The sequence below is a fragment of the Canis lupus genome, chromosome 19, assembly GCF_003254725.2.
Source record: "Canis lupus dingo isolate Sandy chromosome 19, ASM325472v2, whole genome shotgun sequence".
In the NCBI taxonomy this organism is placed as follows: domain Eukaryota; kingdom Metazoa; phylum Chordata; class Mammalia; order Carnivora; family Canidae; genus Canis; species Canis lupus.
In genome coordinates, this window is record NC_064261.1 from 21,289,800 (window position 1) to 21,315,933 (window position 26,134).

The window sequence follows — 26,134 nt, forward strand, 5'->3', positions numbered from 1 at the left end:
ATGGAGCCTGCTTCTCCCTCTGCCTGTGTCTCTGCCTCTCTCTCTCTGTGACTATCATAAATAAATAAAAATTTTTAAAAAATTAAAAAAAAAGAAAAAGAAAAAAAAGTATAAGTCTGATGTAACTGAAATAATATTGTTAATGTGATGAGAGAAAATAACTTTTGACCTGGAATTCTACCTATGGGAAAACAATCTTCACAAAGCAAAAATAGAAATCATTAACACAAAACACAAGAGACAATATTCCTAATAAGATACAGTAAAGAAATTTTAAAGGATATATTTCTGGCAGAAGGAAAATTATTCCAGATACAAGATTTGAAGTGCATGGGGAAAAATAGTGAGAAATAAATATTGAAAACCATGTGCATAGGGGATAGAGTTAAGATGGCAGAGTAGTAGGGGGACCCTGACCTTGCTTTGTATTCGAATACAGCTAGATCAACATTCAACAATTTGGGTTTTTATTTTTTTAATATTAAATCGTTTATTGATTACACATGATAAGGACGATACACAAGCTTTAATCCCATCTATAATTTTATCTGATACCATAATTCAATTTAGATATATTGCATAGGATGTGCCAACAATCATAATAACCAAATAAACTCCAGGACTTTGCTTGGATGACCCTTTTAACGGTGAACTCAAGGTCACAACACATTAACTGTCAGTTCAACCACACCAAGGTTTGTGGAAACAATGGTTTCTGTGCCCAAGCAGGTTGCAAATAAATTTCAATTGGAACCTGGCATCACCCTGATGGAATTCTAACTTCACACTGTTGGGGTAGTTTACCAAGATGGCTTCAGAGTAGACTAACTTTACACAGCACATTTAAAAAAAAAGACATATTTATTCAGCATCATGATCAGACTATTACATTTAGCAATCAATAGCATGGGTGCAAAAGAAAAAATCTACATTAAAACCCTTTGTTGGAATGCTTTACACTTTCCACAGAACAGACACTAAAATAACCTGTTATACAATTAATCACAAATACAGTCCTTGAGTTTTTTGCCCATACACGAGTATTGTCTAAAACATGTCTTCTTTGTAGCAGCTAGGCCCTGCCACCACTGTGCTTGGCTGAGTTCACAAATCTGTTGTAACCTGTAGCTTCCCTGTCACTTCTCTGGCTCTCCTCTCCTGCTAAGCTTTGTTTCCTGGCAGTAATTAAAACCTTCTGCCACTGCCATAGCTGCTGCTGGAGCCACCATAGCCACCTTGGTTTTGTGGTTTGGCAAAGTATTGGCCTCTACCACCATAGGGGGCCAGAGCTTCTGCCTCCAAAATTTCCTCCTTTCATGGGTCCAAAATTTGAGGATTGATTGTTGTAATTGCCAGAATTGTTATAGCTTCCGCCACCTCCAAAGTTCTTCCGTCATTACCAAATCCGTTTTAGCCATCCCCACTGCCACTGTATCCACCACCACCTCGACTGCCACCGAAGCCACCTCGACCACTGAAGTTCCCTCCACGACCAAAGTTGTAATTCCCACCAAAACCACCTCCACGAACACCACCAAAGTTTCCAGAACCACTTTGGCCTCTTTGGCTGGACGAAGCACTAACCATCTCTTGCTTCGATAGGGCTTTCCTTACTTCACAGTTGTGGCCATTCACAGGATGGTATTTTTGAATGACAATCTTGTCTACAGGGTCATGGTCATCAAAGGTCACAAAAGCAAAACCTCTCTTTTTGCCACTGCCTCTGTCAGTCATGATCTCAATCACTTCAATTTTCCCATACTGTTCAAAATAATCTCTTAGATGATGTTCTTCAGTGTCTTCTTTAATGCCACCAACAAAAATCTTTTTCACAGTTAAGTGGGCACCAGGTTTTTGAGAATCTTCTTGGGAGACAGCCCTCTTTGGGTCCACAACTCTTCCATCCACCTTGTGCGGCCAAGCGTTCATGGCTGCGTCCACCTCTTCCATGGTGGCGTAGGTGACTAACCCAAAGCCTCTGGAGCGCTTGGTGTTGGGGTCTCTTATTACCACACAGTCCATAAGCGTCCCCCATTGCTCAAAATGGCTCCTCAGACTTCATTGGTTGTTTCGAAGCTCAAACCTCCGATGAAGAGCTTCCACAGCTGCTCAGGCTCTTTGGGAGACTCTGACATAGACATGACAGTGGTGGGAGGGGAGAGACTTTAACGATGCTTACTTGGCAGTGTCCAGGGGCAGAAAGGACAACATTCAACTATTTTGAACAACTAGGAAGATGATCTGAGGATTAAGGAATCTGCGCAGTTGGAGGGAGAGAACATGGCAGATGTGAAATTGGAAGCCTTGAACTGGGGGAGAAGAAAGCTGCACAGCCATGAAGGGGAGGGAATCCTTTTCATGGAGCAAAATCTGGGAGAGGGAGAAAGTGGAAGAGAGTCCAGCAGTTAGGGACAGTACAATAAGCCATGGTAAGAAGATACTCTGGGTTGTACAGGGAGAAATAGCTCCCCTTCTGGGAGGGCATCTGGAAGAGTATATTTTCCATCTCCAAGGACAAAGGCCAACTGGGAGCCTTTGAGTGGTGTTCAACAGCAGGGTCAGAGGGTACACACAGGGGGCAGAAAACCTCTTAAACTACTTCTTACTGTGAGCCACAATAGGCTTAAACCTCTGTATGCCAGCCAAGCAGATATTTTTTTGTGGCAATACTGAGCAGAGAACAGAGAGAAGCAAATTGCAGATAACCCAGCCACTGCTTTTTGCTGTCTGCTGCAATAGATTTAAGCCTCTGATAGCTTTTCTGGGGCAGAAAGAAGTAGAGGACTGAGTTGAGTGCAAACTGCCAATAACCAAGTTACAACTTTCCACTGAGCATTACAATAAATTCTAGCCTCTGAAAGTGCACTGAGTGACTGATTTTTGGGTGTAAGACAGTGCTAGACATGTCTCGAGCCTCTCCTCTGGGGAACAGGAGTGGGCCAACACCTTGCCACACCCTTTAAAATTTGGAGTTTTGGGATGCTTCAGTGGCTCAGTGGTTGAGCACCTGCCTTTGGCTCAGAGCATGATCCCTGGGTCCCAGAATCGAGCCCCAAATATAGCTCCACATGGGGAGCTGCTTCTCCCTCTGCCTATGTCTCTGCATCTCTCCATGTCTCTCATGAATAATTAACATCTTTAAAACCCACAAACAAACAAACAAAAACCTTGGAGTTTTGAGTCAGAAGTGCTAGCAAAGATAAAATACAGGAGATCTGTGGCTCCAGGCATGCCCATGGCCTGGGCACAGGCAGGTTAAAGGCAAGGAACTAATGAAAGCACGGGACCCAGATTGTTTCTCTAAGATGGCCTCTGGAACTGCAATGGCTGTGAGGCCCAACCCCCAGAGATGAGGGCAGGGCCAGTGGGGAAGGGGAGTGCCATATTCTTCCTCCTCCTCCACCATCCCTACCTCTTGCCCATGCCCACCAGCACAATCATATTTCAGAGAGAAACATAGCGCTTCCAGTAGAGGCTTGGAGTCCTCTACAATATACCCCACCCCCCTATGCCTGGCAGGGGCATCTTTACAAGGGCAAGTTAGCTTGTGAGCCAGCCCAGCAGGTCTTTCCTTCAGAAGTTTAACAAAGGCCCCCTACATCTACCAAGTCTACTGATTAAAGAGAGATCCAAAACACCAACATCCAGTGGAAATAAGACCAGGCTTGTTTCTCTGCTTTTTTCTTACCCTTTTCTTAATTTTTATCTATTTTTTATTTTTCTATCTCTTATTTTCTATTCTCTATCCTTTAATTTATATACATTTTTTCTTTTCTATCTTTTTTTTGGTATCAGGCTAATACTTCTGTTAATTTGTTGGTCATTTGTTTCCTTCTCATATTTTTCAGATAAGCCTTCTATTTTTTTCTCTTTTCTTCTTTCCTCACTCTTTTTTCCTTTCACCTTTCTTATTTTTTAGAATCGGACTTATAATTTATTGCTTCTCTGTTTGTTTCCATTTTATTCCATTTCCATTCTCTTGTCTTGGATTAAGTTTTTTGGGTTTTGTTAATTTTTCTTTTTTTTTTCTTTTACAGACTTCTTGGCAAACAAATCAAAGCACACCTACATAAAGTTCCAAACACTCTCCACTGCAAGTAATGAGGAAGCTCTGTAGGGGAAGGATCACTGGAAAAGAGCTGCCAAAACACAAAGCAGAGTGTACACAGCACACACCAGAAACTTTCTGAAGTTGTTGTTGTTGTCATTGTTACTGCTGTGTTGTTTTTGCTATTTTTTATTAGCTCCTTTTCTTTTTTTTAAAAAAAGATTTTATTTATTTATGAGAGACACACACAGAGAGAGAGGCAGAGACACAGGCAGAAGGAGAAGCAGGCTCCATGTAGGGAACCCGATGTGGGACTCTATCCCGGGTCTCCAGGATCAGGCCCTGGGCTGAAGGTGGCGCTAAACTGCTGAGCCACCTGGGCTGCCCTGAACTTGAATTTTTAAAAATGATTATAAAGATACTAACTGGGATTGAAAAAAATATAGAAGACACTAAGGAATCACTGTAAATATAAAAGAACTGATACCTAACCAGGCCAAACTTAAAAATGCAATTACTGATGTGTAGTAACAAATGGATGCTTTAACAGAGAGAAAAATCAGGCAGGAGATTCAGTGACATATAAGACAGAATGATGGGGATCCCTGGGTGGTGCAGCGGTTTAGCACCTGCCTTTGGCCCAGGGCGCGATCCTGGAGACCGGGATCGAATCCCACGTTGGGCTCCCGGTGCATGGAGCCTGCTTCTCCCTCTCCCTATGTCTCTGCCTCTCTCTCTCTCTCTGTGACTATCATAAATAAATAAAAATTAAAAAAAAAAAGACAGAATGATGGAGAATAAGGAAGCTGAAAAGAAGAAAGACAACTCCTGAATCCTGAAGGGAGACTTCGAGAACTTATCAACTCCATACAGTGAAATAATATCTGGATGGTAGGAGTCTCAGACCATAAAGAGCAAGAGAGAGGGACAGAAGTTTTATTTCATCAAATTATAGTGAAAACTTCCCTAATCTGGGAGAAGAAACAGGCATTCAAGTCCAGGAGACACAGAGAAATCAATAAAAATAGATCAACACTGTGACATAATAGTGAAACTGGCAACTTTCAAAGATAAAGATAAAATCCTAAAAGCAGCTGGGGCCAAGAGCTATAAGGACAGACACATAAGGCTGGCAGCATATCTGCCCACAGAGACCTAGCAGCCAGAAAGGACTGATATGATATATTCAATGTGCTAAATGGAATAATACACAGCCAAGAATATTTTATTCAGGAAGACAGTCATTCAGAACAGAAGATGTACAAATAGTTTCAAGACAAACAAAAATTAAAGGAATTTATGAACACTAAAAGAGCCCTGCAAGAAGTATTAACGGGGCTCCTGTGAGTGAAGAGACAGCCCAAAAGTAACAAAGGCCAGAAAGGAACAGAGAAATCTACAGAAACAGTGACTTTATAGGTAATACAATGGCATTAAATCCATATCTTTCAATACTCACTCTGAATGTAAATGGAATAAATCCTCCAATCAAAAGATACAGGATATTAGACTGGATTAAAAAAAATAAGACTCAGGCAGCCCGGGTGGCTCAGCAGTTCAGTGCCTGCCTTCGGACAAAGGCGTGATCCTGGAGACCTGGGATCGAGTCCCATGTCGGCCTCCATGCATGGAGCCTACTTCTCCCTCTGCCTGCGTCTCTGCCTCTCTCTCTCTCTGTCTCTCATGAATAAATAAATAAAATCTTTAAAAAACCAAAAAACAGGACTCATTGATATCTGTCCAGAAGAGACTAATTTTAGCCCCAAAGACACCTCCAAATTGAAAGTGTGGGGGTAGAGAACCATATATCATTCTAATAGGCATCAAAAGAAAAATGGAGTAGTGATTTTTACATCAGACAAACTAGATTTTAAGCCAAAAAAATGTAATAAGAGATGAAGAAAGACACTATATTATAATAAAAGTGTCTATCCAACAAGAAGATCTAATGATTGCAAATATTTATGCCTCTAACTTGGGGGCATCCAATTATATAACCCAATTAATAATAACATTAAAGAAACACGTTGATAATACTACAATAATAGTAGGGGACTTTAACACCCCACTCCAAGCAATGGGCAGATCAACTAAGCAGAAGATCAACAAGGAAACAAGGTCGTTGAATGGCACACTGGACCAGATGGACTTCACGGATATATTCAGAGCATTTCATCCTAAAGCAACAGAATACACAGTCTTCTCAAGTGCACATGGATTATTTTCCAGAATATATTATATACAAATCAGGGGCACCTGGGTAGCTCAGTGGTTGAGTGTCTGCCTTTGACTAGGTCAGGATCCCAGGGTCCTCCCATAGGGAGCCTGCTTCTCCCTCTATGTCCATGCCTCTCTCTGTGTGTCTCTCATGAATAAGTAAATAAAATCTTAAAAACAGCTTCCAACAAACAAGAGTCCAGGGTCAGATGGCCTTCCAGTGGAATTCTACCAAACATTTAAGAAGAATTAATACCTATTCTTCTGAAACTGTTTTTTTTTTAAAAAAAACCTGGTTTGTGTGGAATCAGAAAAGACCCCAAGTAGCCAGGGGAATATTAAAAAAGAAAACCATAGCTGGGGGCATCACAATGCCAGATCTCAGGTTGTACTACAAAGCTGTGGTCATCAAGACAGTGTGGTACTGGCACAAAAACAGACACAGATCAATGGAACAGAATAGAGAATCCAGAAGTGGACCCTCAACTTTATGGTCAAATAATATTTGACAAAGCAGGAAAGACTATTCACTGGAAAAAGGACAGTCTCTTCAATAAAAGATGCTGGGAAAATTGGACATCCACATGCAGAAGAATGAAACTAGACCATTCTCTTACACCATACACAAAGATAAACTCAAAATGAATGAAAGATCTAAATGTGAGACAGGATTCCATCAAAATCCTAGGGGAAAACACAGGCAACACGCTTTTTGAACTTGGCCACAGTAACTTCTTGCAAGATACATCCATGAAGGCAAGAGAAACAAAAGCAAAAATGAATTATTGGGACTTAATCAAGATAAAAAGCTTCCACACAGCAAAAGAAACAGTTAACAAAACTAAAGACAACCTACAGAATGGGAGAAGATATTTGCAAATGACGTATCAGATAAAGGACTAGTATCCAAGATCCATAAAGAACTGATTAAACTCAATAGCAAAGAAACAAACAATCCAATCATGAAATGGGCAAAAGACATGAACAGAAATTTCAAAGAGGAAGACATAGACATGGCCAACAAGCACATGAGAAAATGCTCCTCATCACTGGCCATCAGGGAAATACAAATCACAACAGTGAGATACCACCTCACACCAGTGAGAATGGGGAAAATTAATAAGAAAGGAAACAACAAATGTTGGAGAGGATGCAGAGAAAGGGGAACCCTCCTGCACTGTTGGTGGGAATGTGAACTGGTGCAGCTACTCTGGAAAACTGTGTGGGGGTTCTTCAAATAGTTAAAAATAGAATTGCTCCTGAGGGGGACACTTGACGGGATGAGCACTGGGTGTTATTCTGTATGTTGGTAAATTGAACACCAATAAAAATTATTTTATTAAAAAAAATAGATCTGCCCTACGACCCAGCAATTGCACTGCTGGGGATTTACCCCAAAGATACAGATGCAGTGAAATACCGGGACACCTGCACCCCGATGTTTCTAGCAGCAATGTCCACAATAGCCAAACTGTGGAAGGAGCCTCGGTGTCCATCGAAAGATGAATGGATAAAGAAGATGTGGTTTATGTATACAATGGAATATTACTCAGCCATTAGAATGACAAATACCCGCCATTTGCTTCAATGTGGATGGAACTGGAAGGTATTATGCTGAGTGAAATAAGTCAATAGGAGAAGGGCAAACATTATATGTTCTCATTCATTTGGGGAATATAAATAATAGTGAAAGGGAATAGAAGGGAAGGGAGAAGAAATGAGTAGGAAATATCAGAAAGGGAGACAGAACATAAAGACTCCTAACTCTGGGAAACAAACTAGGGGTGGTGGAAGGGGAGGAGGGCGGGGGGTCAGGGTGAATGGGTGACGGGCACTGAGGGGGGCACTTGACGGGATGAGCACTGGGTGTTATTCTGTATGTTGGCAAATTGAACACCAATAAAAAATAAATTTATTATTAAAAAAAGATAGATGAATGGATAAAGAAGATGTGGTATATTTATACAATGGAATATTACTCAGCCATTAGAAATGACAAATACCCACCATTTGCGTTGACGTGGATGGAACTGGAGGGTATTTTGCTGAGTGAAATTAGTCAATCAGAGAAGGACAAACATTATATGGTCTCATTCATTGGGGGAATATAAAAAGTAGTGAAAGGGAATAAAGGGGAAAGGAGAAAAATGAGTGGGAGATATCAGAAAGGGAGACAGAACATAAGAGACTCCTAACTCTGGGAAACGAACAAGGGGTGGTAGAAAGGGAGGTGGGCAGAGGGATGGGGTGACTGGGTGACGGGCACTGAGTGGGGCTCTTGACGGGATAAGCACTGGGTGTTTTACTATATGTTGGCAAATCGAACTCCAATAAAAAAATAAAAAATTCAGCATCAGATATTTAAAAAAAATAGAGGGAGGCAAATCATAAGAGACTCTCAACTCTAGGGAACAAACTGAGGGTTGCTGGAGGGAAGGTGGTTTGGGGGGTAAGGGATAATTGGGTGATGGGCATTAAGAAGGGCAATTGATGAGATGAGTACTGGGTGTTATATGCAACTGTTATGCAACTAATTTCTACCCCTGGAACTAATACTATACTATATGTTAACTAATTTGAATTTAAATAACATTTTGTTTTGTTTTGTTTTTAAGGTAGTTTTTTTTAAAGATTTTATTTATTTATTCATGAGAGACACACACAGAGAGACAGGCAGAGACACAGGCAGAGGGAGGAGCAGGCTCCATGCAGGGAGCCTCACGTGGGACTCTATCCCAGGACTCCAGGATCATGCCCGGGCTGAAGGCGGTGCTAAACTGCTGAGCCACTGGGACTGCCCTAAATAAAATTTTGAAAGACGAAAAAGAAAGTTGTTAAGAGAGTAAACCTTAAATTGTTACTCTCACACCCTCATATTGTGGGGGGATGTTTTACCATATATACATGTATCAAATAATCAGATTATATACCCTAAACTTCCATATGGATATGTCAATAATATGGGGATCCCTGGGTGGCGCAGCGGTTTGGCGCCTGCCTTTGGCCCGGGGCGCGATCCTGGAGACCCGGGATCGAATCCCACGTCGGGCTCCCGGTGCGTGGAGCCTGCTTCTCCCTCTGCCTGTGTCTCTGCCTCTCTCTTTCTCTCTATGTGACTATCATAAATAAATAAAATTAAAAAAAAAATAATATCTCAATACAGCTATGAAGAAATATGGTACAATTTTAAAATCTAAAGGACTTTAAAAGACATATCTCCAAAAATATATATAAATATCACTTCTAGTTACATGAAAAATTCCTTAATATCACTAGTTCCATAGGGAAATGCAAATCAAAACCATAATGAGATACCACTTCATGCTCATTAGGATGACTATTGTTAAAAAAAGCAGAAAGTATTGATAAGGATGTAAAGAAATTGGAGTTCTTTGGCATTGCTGGTAGGAACATAAAGTGTTGTAGAAAAAAGTACAATGTTCTCTCAAAGAATTACTATTATGATTTAACCATTCCACCTCCAGGCCTATACTCAAAAGATATGAAAGTTGAAACTTGAACAGATATTTATTCACCATTGTTTATTGCAGCATTATTCTCAACAGACAAAAGGTGGAAACAACTAAAATGTCTATCAACGGAAAAATGGATAAAGAAATGTAGTATATACATACAGTGTAGTATTATTCAGCCTTAAAAAAGAGTCAAATTTTAATACATAATACAACATAGATGAACCTTGAAAACCTTGTGCTTTGGAGCGCCTGGGTGGCTTAGTGGTTGAGTGTCTGTCTTTGGCTCAGGTTGTGATCCTGGGGTCCTGGGATCAAGTCTCAAATCAGGCTCCCTGCAGGGAGCCAGCTTCTCCCTCTGCCTATGTCTCTGCCTCTCTCTATCTCTCATGAATAAATATAATATTAAAAAAAAAAAGCTTATGGTAAGGGAAATAAACCAGATAGAAAAGGACAAGTATAGTATTATTCCATCTATATGAACAGTCAAATTCATATAGAAATAAAGTAGAATAGAGGTTACCAGCATCTAGAGGGAGAGACAAATGAGGAATTTTTGTTTAATTGGTAGAGTTTTGTTGGGGTGATAAAAATATCTGGAAATAGATCAAGATAACGATATACAACTATGTGACTGTACCCAATGATACTGAATCATACACTTAAAAAGTATTGGAATGGGAAATTCAATGTTATATATATTTTATGAGACTTTTTTTAAAAAAAGAAACAAGCTGTGTTCATTTTTTTAAGTTTAAACTTTTAAAATATAGGTAATTTGTGCTCACTTCTGCAAGACATATACTACAATTGGAATGATACAAAGATTAGCATTGTCCCTATGCAAGGATGACATGCAAATTCATAAAGTGTTCCATATTTTTAAAACTAAATTTTTAAAAATAAAACAAAATACAGATACTTTTGAAAGAATAAGCAAACACCCAGTCATCACAGTAGGCCACATCATGTGAATGTATTCCCTAATGTTAGTTTGTTTGAAATTGTGAAGGACATCTCTCTTCAGGGGAACTAGCATGAGTACTAGGGTGCCTCTTGCCATGCCCATCCTTCGAGCCATCATCCCTCTTCCCCATGCAGCCATCTACTCCAAATTGTGGCTCTTGACCTTTTTTTTCTCCAAGTTGACAGTCCCAGCCCTCTTATCCTTCCTTGGAGGCATAGGATCCCACTGCCTTATGTCCCAGTCTTCTCTGATGTGGGACCCACAAGACTGTACTGAGTCTAATCTTCAAATCTGGAATTTTTGCACTCTGACTAACGCAGTTAACAGGCTACTGTCATATTTGTGCTCATAGTCAGGTGAGATCCTTTTTTTTTTTTAAAGATTTTTATTTATTTATTCATAGAGACAGAGGGAGAGAGAGAGAGAGAGAGAGAGAAAGAGGCACAGACACAGGTAGGGGGAGAAGCAGGCTCCAAGCAGGGAGTACGACGCAGGACTCGATCTCGGGTCTCCAGGATCACACCCCGGGTTGCAGGCGGCGCTAAACCGCTGAGCCACCAGGGCTGCCCAGGTGAGATCCTTTGAATCTGTCAGAAAGCAAAAGTTATGGCCAGAAGGTCTGAGACCCACTGGTCAATCAAATAACCAGGGAGCAAGGCCAGACAAGAGAAAAGAAAAGCATTAGAGCTACAGTCCAGAAATGTGAGTCCTGATGAGAAAACGAAGTGTATTATAAAAATAACAGAAAGCAAGTTTACAACAGAACACTGTTAAAAATGATTCAGGAATACCTGAACTGGAAATATTGGTGAAAGATCTTTCCAGGGGTCCGTGGAGAAGACCTGATCCCATATCTTGGGGGAAGATAAAAAAATTATATATTATAAATTATATATTTAATTTGTTTTGTTACCTAAAAGTTATGTATGTTTTAAAACTCTCTGAAAGGACGAAAGTGGATGGCTTAGAATAGCTCTCATTGGCCAAAGGGTGACAAGTTGGAATGGAAAAGAGCAATTATTACTCATTGGATGAAGTTAAACCCATAATTGTCCTCAAAAAAGGAAAAGCTGAAGAAAAATATAAAGTCCTTGTAATGCAGAAGAGCGAAGGCCAGAATAGAAGAAACTAATGTTTATTAACTTCAACCAGGAAGGACTATGGAATCTGTGGGAATTCTATTCTTCTTTCAGGGTATAGGTGGAAATGAAATATAGATCCACCTTTGTTTCTACCTAATAGGGGAAGAATTGACTAAGCGAGCTCCAATGGCCAGAAACTGCCAGGGAAGGTCAGGATCACACCACCAACGCCGGGAGAGGGGACATCTGTTGTCATGCTGCATGCCCCTTTCTTCCAAGCCAGCTCCGAATCCTGCGTAGGAATCGCCACTGGGCCCCGTGTGACGGAGCCCTTCCGCGACAGGCAGGGTTCAATCCGCCTGGATGCTGTGGGTTGCGGAGACCAGGGCACCCACAGCTGTGCGCTCTAGCGTTTCGGACCACTTCGCAGGCATGCGGTCGGGAGTCAGAGGAGACCACTGAGCTGCGGTACGTGCCGGCAGCAGCCGCAGCTGGGCTGAGAGATGCAAACCACAGCCTTGCGGGGACACAGAGAAGCTAACAAAGCGAGACAGACCGAGGCCCGGGCGGCGGCGGCTCACCGAGGCCACACTTCTCCGGGAACAGCCCCACCCCGGCCGGGCGCACTCAGCTCGCCCCCAGCTGGCCCCGCCCCCGGCTGCCCTACCGCCGCGTCAGAAGCGCCAGCCCGCGCCGGCTGCCCGGCCGCCCCCGCCGCCCCCGCCGCCCCCGCCGCCCCATCCGCGGCAGCCGGCGCGGGCCCTGCTCTTTCCCCACCCGCGGGGACGCGCGGCGCCGGGAGCTGACCGTGGTGCTGAGCTGGGCGCGCGGCCGGGGCTCGGGCGCGGCTCCCGGCCCTGCCAAGGCCTCGTACTGCGACACTCTCGGCAACCAAAGGTAAGTCGCTAAAGGCCCTAGGATTTAGGCTTGGGGAGAAAGAGGATGATTTGGGAATTTTTATGGGTTCTTTCGCGTGATGGGAGGGCTGAGTGGAGGAACCAGGGGTTCTCTGGCTCTCTCTCCACCCCACAGTGTCCCGCGTAGATGATGCGGAATCTGGGACCTGGGCGGGGGGACGGCGATGACCCTTTTAGGCCCGGGCTAAGGAAGGGGAGACAATCCCTGTGCACGGATGCAGAGGCTGGGAAAGTACAGATAAAACTGGAGACCCATTTTCTTTCAGCCAGGAAACCCGGGAACACCTAGAGACTGGTGGGCCGGAACCTTCACTCCCCAAAAGGCCTTTTGTCTCTCCAACGTGGGGGGTGGGTGAATTGGTAATGTTCTCACTGCAGATTCTATTTCTGCTTCATTCTCCACCCCCCACCCACCCCATAACAGAGGCTTTCTCTCTCCACAATAGCCTTCACTCCATCCATCCTGAAGGTTTTGGCTTAGACAAGGCACCCTCTGCACAGATAAACTATTGCCCCATACATAGCCTGCCACTCTGACGCCAATGTCCAGGAAGTCCCTCAGGGCTGGTCTCCCCTCTGAGGCCTCTGCTTTCTTATCACCATTCACCTGTTTGTATTTCAAGGCTTGTGATTTTACTGGATGTTGGGGGTGGAGCAGGGAAAAGCATGGCAAATGCCAAAACTATTAAGAAAAAATTTTGTCTCCAAACCATTTTTATTACATATGTGTACCTGCGAGGTTTTTATATTGCTCCATGATATACCCAATCACTTTCATGTTAAAAAGGGAATTGTCTACGGCCATACCACCCTGAGTGTGCCTGATCTCGTCGAAAATGGGGAATTGAGGGAGGCACTTGATGGGATGAGCACTGGGTGTTGTGCTATATGTTGGCAAATTGAACTCCAATAAAAAAAAGAAAAAAGGGAATGAAGCTCACAGAATTACCTTCTCAAAGGGAAAAGAAAATCCCTAGGTGGGTGAACTAAAGTTATCCATCTTGTAGAAAAACAGACAGTAGAATTACTTCATTTTCTCAATTTGCAATAAATCCATATCCAAGTGTATACTCTGTGTAAGACACTGAGAGGAAAGGTTTCATAGAAGGAAAGTCTCTCACTACTTACTCTCCACTAGGCCCTGCTCTGGCTCCTAATCAGCCTTCTTGCCTCCACTCCTTGAGCCTACTTTTCATTCTCATTTACAACTAATATGTTAAAACTGAAAATTGACCCCTGATACCCTTGATGGCTGGCTCTCCATGGGGTATAGAATAAAAGCCAAGATCCTCTCGTGACCTCAGGCCTGGTACAGTTTTCCCTGCTCATCTCCCAGCCCCATCCCACTGGCTTGCTGCTCTGGCCACCTGGGCCTGTTTTCAGAGCTTTTAAATCATCCTTTGCTCCACAAGGCTTTTCTGAGGGATGTGCTCTCTGCCTGAAATATGCTTCCCACATCTTTTACCTGGTTGTCTTTGGCTGTCTTTTAGATCTTGGTTTAAATACCACATCTGTGAATCAGAGTTGATTAAATAAGTACACGGTGTGGTCCCTGTACTCATGGAATTTGCAAGTTCATTTTAGAGATGCAAGACTTGGTCCAGGGTCTTGGTGTCACTGAGACCCATCTTAGAGAGTGAGCACAAACTGTAGAATTAAAAACTCCAGACTCAGCATCCTTTCTAGGAAACTTAGATGTAAATATATGGCTAAAATGTCTCCAAAACATAAATACTTCACTTAAATAAGTAGTAGCTCACTTTCAACCACAGTTGGAGTCCTGAATCTTTGAGAATTTTTCAACCTCACTGGGGAGTATAAAGACCAAATAAGCACCAGAATAAGCAGCCAGTGATCACTGAGTGCTACAATAAGAAAGGGCCAAACCAGGAAGGGACAGGGCTACTTTGTCCTTTGGAGAAGGATGTGGCACATGGTAAAGGATTCCCTCTCAGGGGCTCAGTGAAGGGGCCTTTAGCTAAAAAGTTACAAAGCAGAATGTGCATTTTTGCAGCTGAGAACCTATATCTCTTTGGCCTCAGGCAACATCAGTGCCAGCATCTGGCTGTCCAGATAAATTCCACTCTGTCCCTGAGAACTGTCACAGAAGGTAACTGCTCTTTCTCCCATTAGGCAATGGGCTTTCTGACCCCTCAGAGTTCCCACCCATGTCACATATGGGCTCCACATTTCTAAAGAGTCAGGCTCTGATGCAATATTTTAAAGTGGAAGCTGGACTGAATATACACTGGATTTCACATGATTGCTCCAGTATTTTGTAAGTCTCTCATTCATTATTCTGAATCTTAGTGCTCATTGCCCTATCAATGCGCCAAAGTGTTAAACGAACTCAGGAAACAGAGTTGGCAACATTAGTGACACTGAGTCCATCCATCTGTAGCAATGACTGCTATTTTGGGAGGTCATTTTCCAAGTTCAGAATGTGGTGAAATTTCCAGTTTTGGAGGATTTTAAATCAGTTAACTGAATTAAGAATTAAGAAATCAGTAGTTTTATTTATAGAGGTCAATATCAGATAAACCATCTTAGTTCTTGTAGTTGCAACTTCTGCACATAGTGAAATGATCTTTATCGTGCTTACTTGAAGTTATTTCCAAGACTATGGTAATAAAAAGACTTTTCTAAAACATAGAATAGAGATCTCATAATAAATATCTCTAAAATTTCTTGTCATAGAAATTATACTATCTTCAGTTACAATTTTTCTAAATTTGTGTGAGCTGTACTTTTTATTTGAATTGTCATTTTTGTTGTGATTTCCAAAACTCTTCATAAAAACACATTTGTTATTTGATTCTTAAATTTCTTATGAAGAGGAGTTTGGACTGTTGGTTCATAGAATGTCTGTTGTGGTTAAGAGCACACGATCAGAATCAAACAGGCTCGATTTCAAATCTTACTTCTGTCACTTACCACATGTGTGACCTGGACCAATCTATTGACTTTACTGGACCTTAATTTCTCCTTTATAAAATGAAGGTTACTATAGTATGTCTCTTATAAGGTTATAGGCCAAGCACTCACCTGGTTAGATAGATGCAAATCTGTGTTCTCCAACTCCAGAGTCCAGATAGTAACCACTATGCTGTGTATAATAAAACCCAACAGAGCTAGGGAATGACTTATCTAGGCCACAAAGGGTGAGGGGTGAAAATAGGATCTGTAGGTATAGGGTAGGAAAGGTATGGGCACATGCAACCTCACAGGAGGCAGAAAGGTGGCTAGAAGCACTGTTGCATTGTCCAGGGTGCTTCCATCAAGAGATGAACTGCCACCAGAACCAAGTTGAGGTTCTGTGGGTTTCTCTGGCACGGTGCCTGCTCTGTCTCCTGTCCTCCAGCCTAAAGTCCCAGGTGTCCTCTGCAGGGGAGGAAGCACTGCCAATGGGTGGAGGCTGATCAGCTTGCCTCTGTGAACCTCTGCAATGGTAGCCTTGTAACCCCTTCTCATCTTCAGCTTTAATGTCAACTGGGCTGTGAGGCAGCCACTCTGCTCACCTCCAGGTCCTCATGGCTAAGCATTTGAGAGACTCTGGAGCTGACCCTGAATAGCTCATAGCTATCAAGCAGCTTTCTGAAGTTAGCTGCAAAGCTCTGTGGGCAGTGGATCTGAGTGACATGTAGGCTGACAGAGCCACTTGCCTTTACACCTGCTGCATCCCTTCCTCGCAGACTGCAAACTGTGGGGGAGTGAATTCAAGTGCTCCCTATGAAGCAAGTTCTTATGGAGAATCAAAGAAACCCCATACTCTCTCCCCAAATCTTTCCCTGGCCAAACTGACAGGACTGATTGGTAGGTTGCTCACCACCAAAAGAGAGGAGGACCTGCTGGAACAGGCTGAGCTGTGAGCTGGGTGCCTGTGAAGAGACAATAAGGGAGTCCAGGGAAGTTCTCAAATGGTGCTCTTAGGCATCACCTTCTTTCTTCCTCTCTTATGGGTCTTTAAACTTACTTCAAAGGCAACATTTTAAAACTATAGAGTCTTGTTTGTCTCTCTCAAATAAGCTCTTAGCATAGGCTCCTTCCTCACCTTTACTCAGCTTCCACTTCCTTATGTTTTCCCACTTGTGGGTCAATATTTACTGCTTCCTGAGTGTTGATAACTTCTTTCTCTTTATTCAGTTGCTGGATCCTAGTGTTTCTGCCTTTGAAGGCCCTATAATTTCTCCTCTCTTTTCTGTGACTTATGACTGCAGCTTCTATCTGGAGCTTATCCCCAAATACTCAGCCCACTTTAGTTGCCTTTTATGAATCTTTTCTGCTCAAAGCTTCTCTCCTAATTTATTCTGTCCTCCACTCAGATGTCAGAGAAATGGTCTTAGACCACCAACTTTATTATGCCACTGTTTCTACCCACCCACTCACTCAGAAGATTTTATAGTTCTTCATTGGCCTCAGAGAAAGGCCACACTCACCAGCTATGCAAAAATGGTCAAGATAACACTCTTACGGGCTTCTCCATCCCACAACCAGGACAGACATCAGTAATCAATCCCAACATCCCTTCCTATTGGACTAAGACTGGGCATCCGTCTGGGTGGCACTCTGGATGGCACTCTAGGCATCGATACCTCTCAGGAATTACACAGAAGGTGATACCTGCTTGCTCTCCAGCCCATCATGTGTTGTGTCTATCCAACCTGCCTGGCCCTGGCATTATGCCTGACTCCTCACTTTTCCTTTACCACGGTGCCATCTCTCTTCTCAGTGCTCAAACTCAGCATGCACCATTAGATGCTTGGCTGTGCTTGCCCTGATGACCTTTGTGTAGACTGAGTCTTGCCTTCTCAGATGGATGCAATATCCCTGGAAGGCAGAATATATATCTTCTTTTCCAGCTGATAAGCACCTGTGTCCATCCCAGAAGGCAGGCTTGGGTTTCCCTTTGAGCTTTGTCTCTTAAATAAAAGCAGAAATTTATTTATTGAATTCTCTACTCCACCACTTAGAAAGTCTGTGACACTTCCCTTGTAAGGATGCTATTTGTAGAGTGCCTGGGCCTGGAAATGGGAATCTGACTTGGACAGATAAGCTCTGAGAGGATGCTGAGTTGAGTTGAGAGATCAGACTACAAGAGCACCAGACCCCCAACCTACTCTAATTTGGCTCCTACTATGTGACTTTAAGCAGGTGACTTAACTTCTCTGGTATCAGCTTTCTATGGAGCAACGAACAGCCCTGGAGCAGTGAGCATGGATGGGGCCATTCTTATCTCCCTATCCCTATCTCCATGGAGGATCCAAGTTTAGATGTCAGAACTTGACTCCAAAGCCACTGTATAAGCAGAGGTAGGCAGAGGTCATTTAGAGCCATATAGGCCTTCATCTTGGATACTAAGTGCCTCCTGCTTTCCTTCACAGCAGCTTGGAGCACTGGCAGCATGGAACTGAAGAGAGGAAAGACCTTTATTAAATCCAGCCTGCAGATTTCCCACGAGAAACCCTCAGACCCAGCAGCTACTGCTCTGACCATGGAGGATGCAGGTCCCCGGTCAGTCTCACCAGGAGGGCAACAGCAGCCCCAGAGTGAGAGGGCCCCACAGGTTAGTCCCAGCACCCAAGGGTATGACAGATACCCCAGTAAGGGAGCAGAACCAGAACCTGAGGTGGGGGCTGCAGCCTTCTGTGGGGCCACCTTCAAACTGGTGCGAAAGAGCAAGACTCATGAGAGTGTGCCTGGGGCTGGCAGGGCGAGCACGGCTACAGGGCAGCTGGTGGGCAGCACAAGCTTCCCAGGGCCCTCCAGCAGCCAGCGCATGATTGATTACCGCCACTTTGTGCCCCAGATGCCCTTTGTGCCAGCCGTGGCCAAGAGCATCCCAAGGAAGAGGATCTCCCTGAAACGACCTAAGAAGTGCTTTCGGAACCTATTCCACATTCGCAGAAACAAGACTGAGAACTTGGCCTCACTGGTGACCAAGGGGGAGAGCCTGTCCTCCTCTAGGGGCCCATCAGAGAATGGGGGGCAGCCAGGCAAAGCCTTCTTCCCCTTAGGTGAGGGGCTGGGGTCAGACAGCCTGTGTCAGGACCTATCTGACAGTGAGCTCCTCCTGCCTGATTCTTCCTTTGACCTCTGCAGGGCCCTGTGTGAGGATGTGGCCTCTCTTAAGAGCTTTGACTCTCTCACAGGCTGTGGGGAGATCTTTGCAGATGAAAGCTCAGTACCATCCCTGGAGCTGAATGAGGGCCTGGAGAGCCCAGCCCAAGTATCACAGGCCCTTGAAAACAAGGTTCTGAGGGGTCCCTTCCAGGGCAGCGTGGAACAGCTGGCATCACCTGCCCAAAATGAGATGTCTGACTTTGCCAAGTTCTGGGACAGTGTGAATCACTCTGTGAGGCAGCAGCACCATGCCCTACTGGGCCCACGGCTGGGGACAGACACAGATCGGCCCAGGCTAGATGCTGCTGGGCTTGCTGAGCTCCCCCTGTGTCCCTGCAGAGACCCCTACAGTGGCTCAAAAGCCAGCTCCATAGACACAGGCACCCCTAAGAGTGAACAGCCGGAATCTGTGTCCACAAGTGATGAGGGCTACTATGACTCCTTCTCACCTGGCCTTGAGGAAGACAAGAAGGAGGCTTTGAGCCCAGGCACACGTTCAGCTGTCTTCCCCCGGGACAGCTACAGCGGAGACGCCCTCTATGAACTCTTCTATGACCCCAGTGAGGGCCCTGTTGGCCCAAGCCTGGATGATGACCTATGTGTGTCTGAGAGTCTGTCAGGGCCAGCACTAGGAGCACCACTGTCCATGTGCAGCTTCCATGTGGGGGCGGAGGAGAACTTGGCCCCAGCACCAGGCCCAGACGTGCTCAGCCAGAGCTTTTTGCAAAGTTCCTGGAAGGGCAAGGAGTGTCTGCTAAAGCTCTGTGACACTGAGCTTGCCATCACCATGGGCATTATCAACTGGCTTCGCCGTGGCCCTGAGCTCCGTACCCCACCTGCCTCAGCCCCTGGGGAAACTGCAGAGAAGCTAGGAGCTGGCTCTGAGAAAAAGGGCTCAGATCCAGGGAAGCAGGAGAGCAGGGGGGTTGGGGTTTCAGATGCAAATAGAACCACTGTGGGTTTAGCACCCAGCAGGCAGGAGCTGTGGGCACATTCGGGTACCAAGGGCCCACTTGCTAGAGAGAGCAAGGGCCTAGCAGGACCCAAACAAGGAACCAGCAGTCTGTCCAGGGACCCATCTCTGGAATGTGTACAGGTCTCTGGGGAAGGAGGGACACAAGGCTGCCATGAAAGTTTGTTCTCTGTGGGGTCTGCAGCCTCTGCAGCAACAGACACTTACCGCAAAAACAAGCTCCCAAACCCTTGGCCTGGCTTCCAGGAGTCCAGGCCACCTGGGAATCTGGAGTGTTTCCAAGGTCCTTGGAGGTCAGGTCCTGGAGGAAGCACCTTTAATGTAGAGCCTTCCCTGACAGGCTGTGTGGCCCAGGTTGCAGCCCTGCAGATCCACTCAGACTGCCAGTCCCCTACTACACAGCCCCCAAGGCAGGACACAAGCAGTGGGCTCTGTAGGCAGCCTCAGGCCAGGAGCCCTGAAATTCTCCAGCAGAAACAACCTAACAGCTTCCCTAACATGTCAGTTGTGTGTGGCCTGCCCTCCCTGGCTAGTCCACTCCATAGTTCACAGGACCAGAGGTGCCTAGGCCACATCCTAGAACTTAGCCGGCTCAGGGTTGAGCCCACAAGGATGGATACCCAGGCTCATCGTGCCTCTACGGAGGATCAGCCCCTGCAGCTCAGTTCAAGGGCTGTGAATCAGGTGGCACATAGGAATCAGCTGGACTCATAGCCCTGCTTGGCCTTGCTACACAGCTGAGCCCTAGGGGCCAACTGCCAGGAATTTTGGACCTCACTTCCAACAGCCAGTGCAAGTGATCCCCCCTCTGCAAGTGCCCCAGAAAGTTAGTACAGTTTCCTGGCCCATGAGGGCCTCCTTTGCAACCAGCCAGAAGCAGGGGCCCCTAGGCCAGCCATGGCTGAGCCTCATCTGTAGCATGGGCCCTCACTCACCAAAAACTGTGTCTTTGTGGCCACGTTCAACAAAACCTAACACCCAAATCTCCATCCTTTGTCCCTGATGTAAGGACTGTTGGGGGGTTGAGGTAGCAGGACACAGGCAAGTGGAGCAGAGCATTTTAATGTGGAGGCATCCATGCCTCAACCAGCTCAGCCAGGCCAGCCCAAGGCCAAGGACAGCTGCACAACTGCCATTGCTTTCAAAGTGTGCTTCACTGATTTCTCCACAAAGAAATGAAGACTCCAATCCCAACCGGCTGTGAAGTGGCCAAACCTGGCTTTTCCTTATACAGCATGTTAGAGAGAAGAGCTCAGGCTTGAACCTGGTGGGAAGATAGCAGTACGTCTTATAAATGGGAAGTAGAGGGAGCCAAGAAATCTACATAGGAGTTGAAAAAAAATAAGTGTATGGTCGAAGGCTTAGAGGTGGGATGTAGAATGGGAGATAGGCAAGTTGGGGGGCTGTGGATGAGCTCAGTAATGCCCACCAGCCCCACACCAGCCTGTTCTCTACCCCCAGAACAGGCAGCCATAGTGCACTAGAGCCCTGAAGGACTTCTTGTGGAATAAGAAGCAGGACCAGCCTCATCTCACTAAGAGCCTTGAATCAGCAGACTGTGCAACCTTGCCAAGGCTAGACCCTATAGACCCTAGTCGGGTGTTGGTGAATTCTCTATTAAAAATCAGACCAATAAAAAAAAAAATCAGACCAATAATTTTCCCCAACCCCTCTAAATGAAGCCAAGTATGGCAATGTTCTTAGGAAAGGAGCTGCTTGATTGTCCATAACTCTACCATTCTCACCATTCCACACTCTCAGCATCTTTGCCTCCCCATTCAGGAAAACTTACCTTGGAATGCAGCGGTAACTCTCATCTTCCTGAAAGTCACAACATGCACAGCACCAGATGTTCAGAATCATGGAGGGAAAAGATGGCCCACATCCTCAGAAAAGGCAGGTGCCAGAACATCAGGTACAGTGATAGACCCTGTATCAAGGCCCTCCTATCTCACCTGACATGCTGCAATGAGATGCAAAGAATGGGATGCCACAGACATGCAACTGTTTCTAGAGGAAAGGTCATCATAGAAAGAGGTAGGTCAGGTGGTGGGGGAGAAATTCCAGCCAAAGGGATGCAGTCTGACAGCTGACCACAGGCTGCTGCCTCTCCTGATTGCCTGAGGCTTCACTTCAGACTAGAAAATGTTCTGTGGCCCTCATTAACAAGGGCTTACTGGGGCCTACTGTGAACTTTTGTAGGCTCCTGACCAGGCCCATCCCTGTGACACTGAGGAAGATCAGACCAGACTTCCTAGAAAACCACAGGTGATTCCTCCTCCCAGGACCTCCACAAATGATTAGCATTATTGAGCTGTGCTGGGAGCAGGTTACACATGGAATAGTTTACCTCATCCCTGCATCAGCCTAAATGCAGATGTTGTCTTCATTTTTCAGATACGATACCAAGGTGCAGAGAGCTGATGTGACTTGCCCATGGATGCACACAGCTAGTGTGTGGGGCCAATAGGGTTTGAGTCCCACATATTGGCTCCTAAGGCCCAGCTCTTCATGAGGCTCTAGAATTTCTCTTGCTGAGCTCCTGCTGTGAACTCTTTCAAAACCTTCACTCCTCCCTTCTTCCAGGCACCCTCTGGGTGCCAGCTGTGTGTCTCTCTGTCAGCAGCCTGAGCACTTGGGGACAGGGGACATCCCTTATTGAATCAAGGCCCTTATCTCTTTGTACTGCACCTGAGTAGAGCAAGTGCTCAGAACATGTTTACTTGTTAAAAGAATGAAATATCAAAAGGTTGCTCATGGTTTTCTGATTTCTTATTGAATGTAAGCCTGTGTCTAGAGAGTAGCAGAGTTAAGATTTTACCTTGCAGGATTCTGAGGGAGTGTTTCCTTGTTGTGACATGATGACTACTGGTGATGGGGTGAATCCAGTCAATCCCAAGAGTGTTGGGAAAGGCAAGGACAAAGGAGGTTCAGAGCACAGAAGTTGTAGTGAGGGTGGTCTGCAGTGACCCAGCAACAGAGCAGCAGAGATAAGGAACTGAGGCCATGCCTACCAAAGAGTCACCAGCCCAGTGACTCTCACTCTGGGAAGCATCTTGGGCAATCCTGACACCCTAGAAATTCTCATTCTCTGGATTGGGAGATCACAGCAGTGGCCTGCTAGGCACCTTGCTGAGAGAATGAAGGAGAGCCTTCCCTTCCTCTTAGGTCCAGTGGGTCTGAGAAAACCTCAGACCATCTCTCTCTATATCCCACCTCCTAGGCTGCCCTCCTCTGCGAGATGGGTACAGACAGCACCAGTTTGATGGGATTCTCCAGGTCTCAAGCATATTGTCCAGGTGACTCACTGAGACGAAAGAATGGAACTACTGAGCCAGCTCCTGAGATGAGTGCCTATCCAGTGTTAGGAATAGCATAGGCCTGAAGGACATTTTTATTCTGGCCATTTCTACTCTCTCATTCATGCATGGCTGTAGAGGTTATAGGAGATTTTTTTCTCCCATATAAAGTAAAAGTCCAGCTCACAGATGTCCCACAGAGCCTGAGTGACTCCCCAGGGCCACACAGTGGCAAGCAGAGGGCTGGGGTTCACCCTGGCTGCACTGTGCCTTTCAACCTTCCAGGATTCCGAGGTTGTACTGGGTACTGGGAAGTGTTGGGGAAGGGGCCAGGCAGTCTCCCAGTGGTGGGGGTGGCCTGGGCCTACAGCAGCGTGGCCTGGGGTGCACCAGGAGGGCAGGACAGAGATCAGCAGGGAAGTGCTGGAAATGGGTAAAGGCCAGCATATGCTGAGGAAGATTCAGTGAACTACATCAGGGGGTACCTCTTTCCTTTCCTGGTTTCTTATTTTATTTTACTTTTTATGGAATAAATATAAGATTCAAAACTCAAAAGACAGAAAACAATAAAAAGTGAGTCTCCTTTCTTCTTTTACCCTTCTGTTGTTTTGATTATAAAACTAATTCCCATTTACTAAAACCAAACCAAACAATGTGAAGTGCTGAGCGTCCACTTCCCTGACCTTCTCAAACACTGAATGTGTCCTCAGACCCTTTTTATACCCATACGTAAACACACATAAACTTCAATCTTTTTTACTGAACAGTATATCACAGATATCTTCTATTTTATTTAACATATAGTGTATTATTGGTTTCAGAGGTAGAGTTTAGTGCCCATTACATCACTTGCCCTCCTTAATTCCCATCATACAGTTACCCCATCCTCCATCCCCTCCCTCCCAGCAACCCTCAGTTTGTTTCCTAGAGTTAAGAGTCTATGGTTTGTCTCCCTCTCTGACTTTGTCTTATTTTCTTTTTCCTTCCCTTCTCCTGTGTTCATCTATTTTTTAAAAGATTTTATTTATTTATTCATGAGATACACAGAGAGAGACAAGCAGAGACAGAGGCAGAGGGAGAAGCAGGCTCCATACAGGGAGTCCGATGTGGGACTCGATCCTGGGACTGCGGGATCACGACCTGAGCTGAAGGCAGATGCTCAACTGCTGAGCCACACAGGTGCCCCTGTGTTCATCTATTTTGTTTATTAAATTCTACATATGAGTGAAATCATATGGTATTTGTCTTTTTCTGACTGACTTATTTCACTTAAGCATCTGCCTTCAGCTCAGGTCATGACCCTGGGGTCCTGGGATGAAGCCCTGCTTCTGCTCCCTGTTCAGCAGAGAGTCTGCATCTCCTCCCTCTGCCCCTCTCTGTCTCTGCTCATGCCTGCTCTCTCTCTCTTTCTCTCTCTTCTTTTTTTAAAAAAATTATTTATTTATTTGACACAAAGAGAGAGAGGGAATGCACAGGTAGGTAGAGTGGCAGGCAGAGGGAAAGGGAGAAGGAGGCTCCCTGCTGAGTGAAGAGCCTGAGGCAGGCTCAATCCCAAAACCCTGGGTTTGTGACCTGAGCCAAAGGCTGATGGTTAACCCGTTAACCAAGGACACTTTAACTGACTAAACCACCCAGGTGCCCTTCTCTCTTTCTGTCAGACATCTTCTTGGCAGGTACCAGCAGCAAGCAGTTTCTCCATTCTCTTGAACAGCTCCATGGCAGTCTCCTATAGGTAGCAATTAATTTAAACATTATCCTATTGATGGATATTCAAGTTATTTTGATTTTTGCTGTTAGAAATAATGCTGTGCTCACTTCTTTATTCTCCTAAATCTTATTTATTAAAGTCCTCTTAAAAACTATAAAAATGATGCTTAACAATAAAAAGATGCATTTTAAAAATGAATCACACATCCTATCTTGTTTCCTGTATCCACACCAAGGCCCAGCTGTCCTGAGGCCCTGATGTTAATGCCTAGGCTCCATGGTGATATGGAAGTATCACACACACCGATATTTGGGAGGGGAAAGGTGTTTTTTTTTTTTTTTATTACATGTAAGACCTTGAAAATTGTCATTCTCATCCTTACAACAAGAGAAAGCTGGACAAACTGAATAACTTTTCTTGACCCATCAGAGAACAGGGCAAGTAACTTCTTGAAACATGGAGAAATAGTGGATACAGAGAAATACAGCAACAAAGAACTGCAGCAGAAGCTACGAAATGACAAAAACTGGTGGGAAGAGTTAAAAAGTAATTTTGACAAATTCTTGCAGGACAAGGAGGAAGATGGGGGGCTGGACGATAAAAAGAGGGGGCATATGCTTTCATAGCCCTTTCTCTAGAAACCACATTAAGTTTTCAGGGTGAGGATAGAGAAAAATCCCCTCATGGACATGGCAGAGGGAATGGAAAAGTAGCTACTGTGGAACCCTCCAGACCCTTCTCTGAGCAGGTCTACCTCACAGGGAAAGGACTTCTCCAGAGGGCTATTCTGAAAATTTTCCAAGCTGAAGGGAAGGAACTTCACCTCACTACGGTCCTCTCCAACCTTTCTGTCCTGCGTAAGAATAAACAAGTAAGTAAATATGTATATAATTACATAAAGTAAGGTGTAGTGAATTGGGAGAGGATTTCAAGAAAATAGACTGGAAACAGTAGGAATGAAGGGACTAAGTCTTCTGAAGATTTAACCCCACCCCTGAGGCACAAGCCCACAAAGAGCTGAGACCTACTTCAAAGCTTAGGAGATAAAGGAACATCCCTTCCCTTCCTACTCTACCCACTCACCCTACCACCACATTAATAAGGATCTAGTAATAACAACAGTGGGTTACAGCTAAAAGAGCTGCAAGATAAAGATTCCATCTAAGGACCAGAACAAGGGAAACCAGAAGAAGAAGAAGGAAAGGGGGGGAAAAAGAAGGAGAAGATGGATAAGGAAAAGAGGAGGAAGAAGAAGAAGAACAAGAAAAAGAAGGAAGAGTAGAAGAAAAAGGAGGAGGAGGAGGAAAAGGAGAAAAAGAAAAAAAGAGGA

General features: G+C 44.8%; 1 protein-coding gene, 1 non-coding gene and 1 pseudogene across 2 annotated transcripts; 2 read left to right on the plus strand and 1 right to left on the minus strand.

Annotated features, from left to right (window-relative positions):
* Positions 1 to 511: 511 nt before the first annotated feature.
* LOC112652431 (heterogeneous nuclear ribonucleoprotein A1-like) lies at positions 512 to 12,412 on the minus strand (annotated as a pseudogene).
* On the plus strand, positions 10,519 to 10,622 carry LOC112652487 (U6 spliceosomal RNA). The gene has a single exon (XR_003131500.1). It is a non-coding gene; the product is annotated as a U6 spliceosomal RNA (small nuclear RNA).
* Positions 12,413 to 12,525: 113 nt separating the features above from the next.
* On the plus strand, positions 12,526 to 23,691 carry AMER3 (APC membrane recruitment protein 3). Its single transcript, XM_025435963.3, has 2 exons — positions 12,526 to 12,684; positions 18,086 to 23,691. Exon 2 carries the CDS (start codon positions 18,106 to 18,108, stop codon positions 20,509 to 20,511), a length of 2,406 nt encoding a protein of 801 aa, XP_025291748.1. The 5' UTR covers positions 12,526 to 12,684; positions 18,086 to 18,105; the 3' UTR covers positions 20,512 to 23,691.
* Positions 23,692 to 26,134: the final 2,443 nt, after the last annotated feature.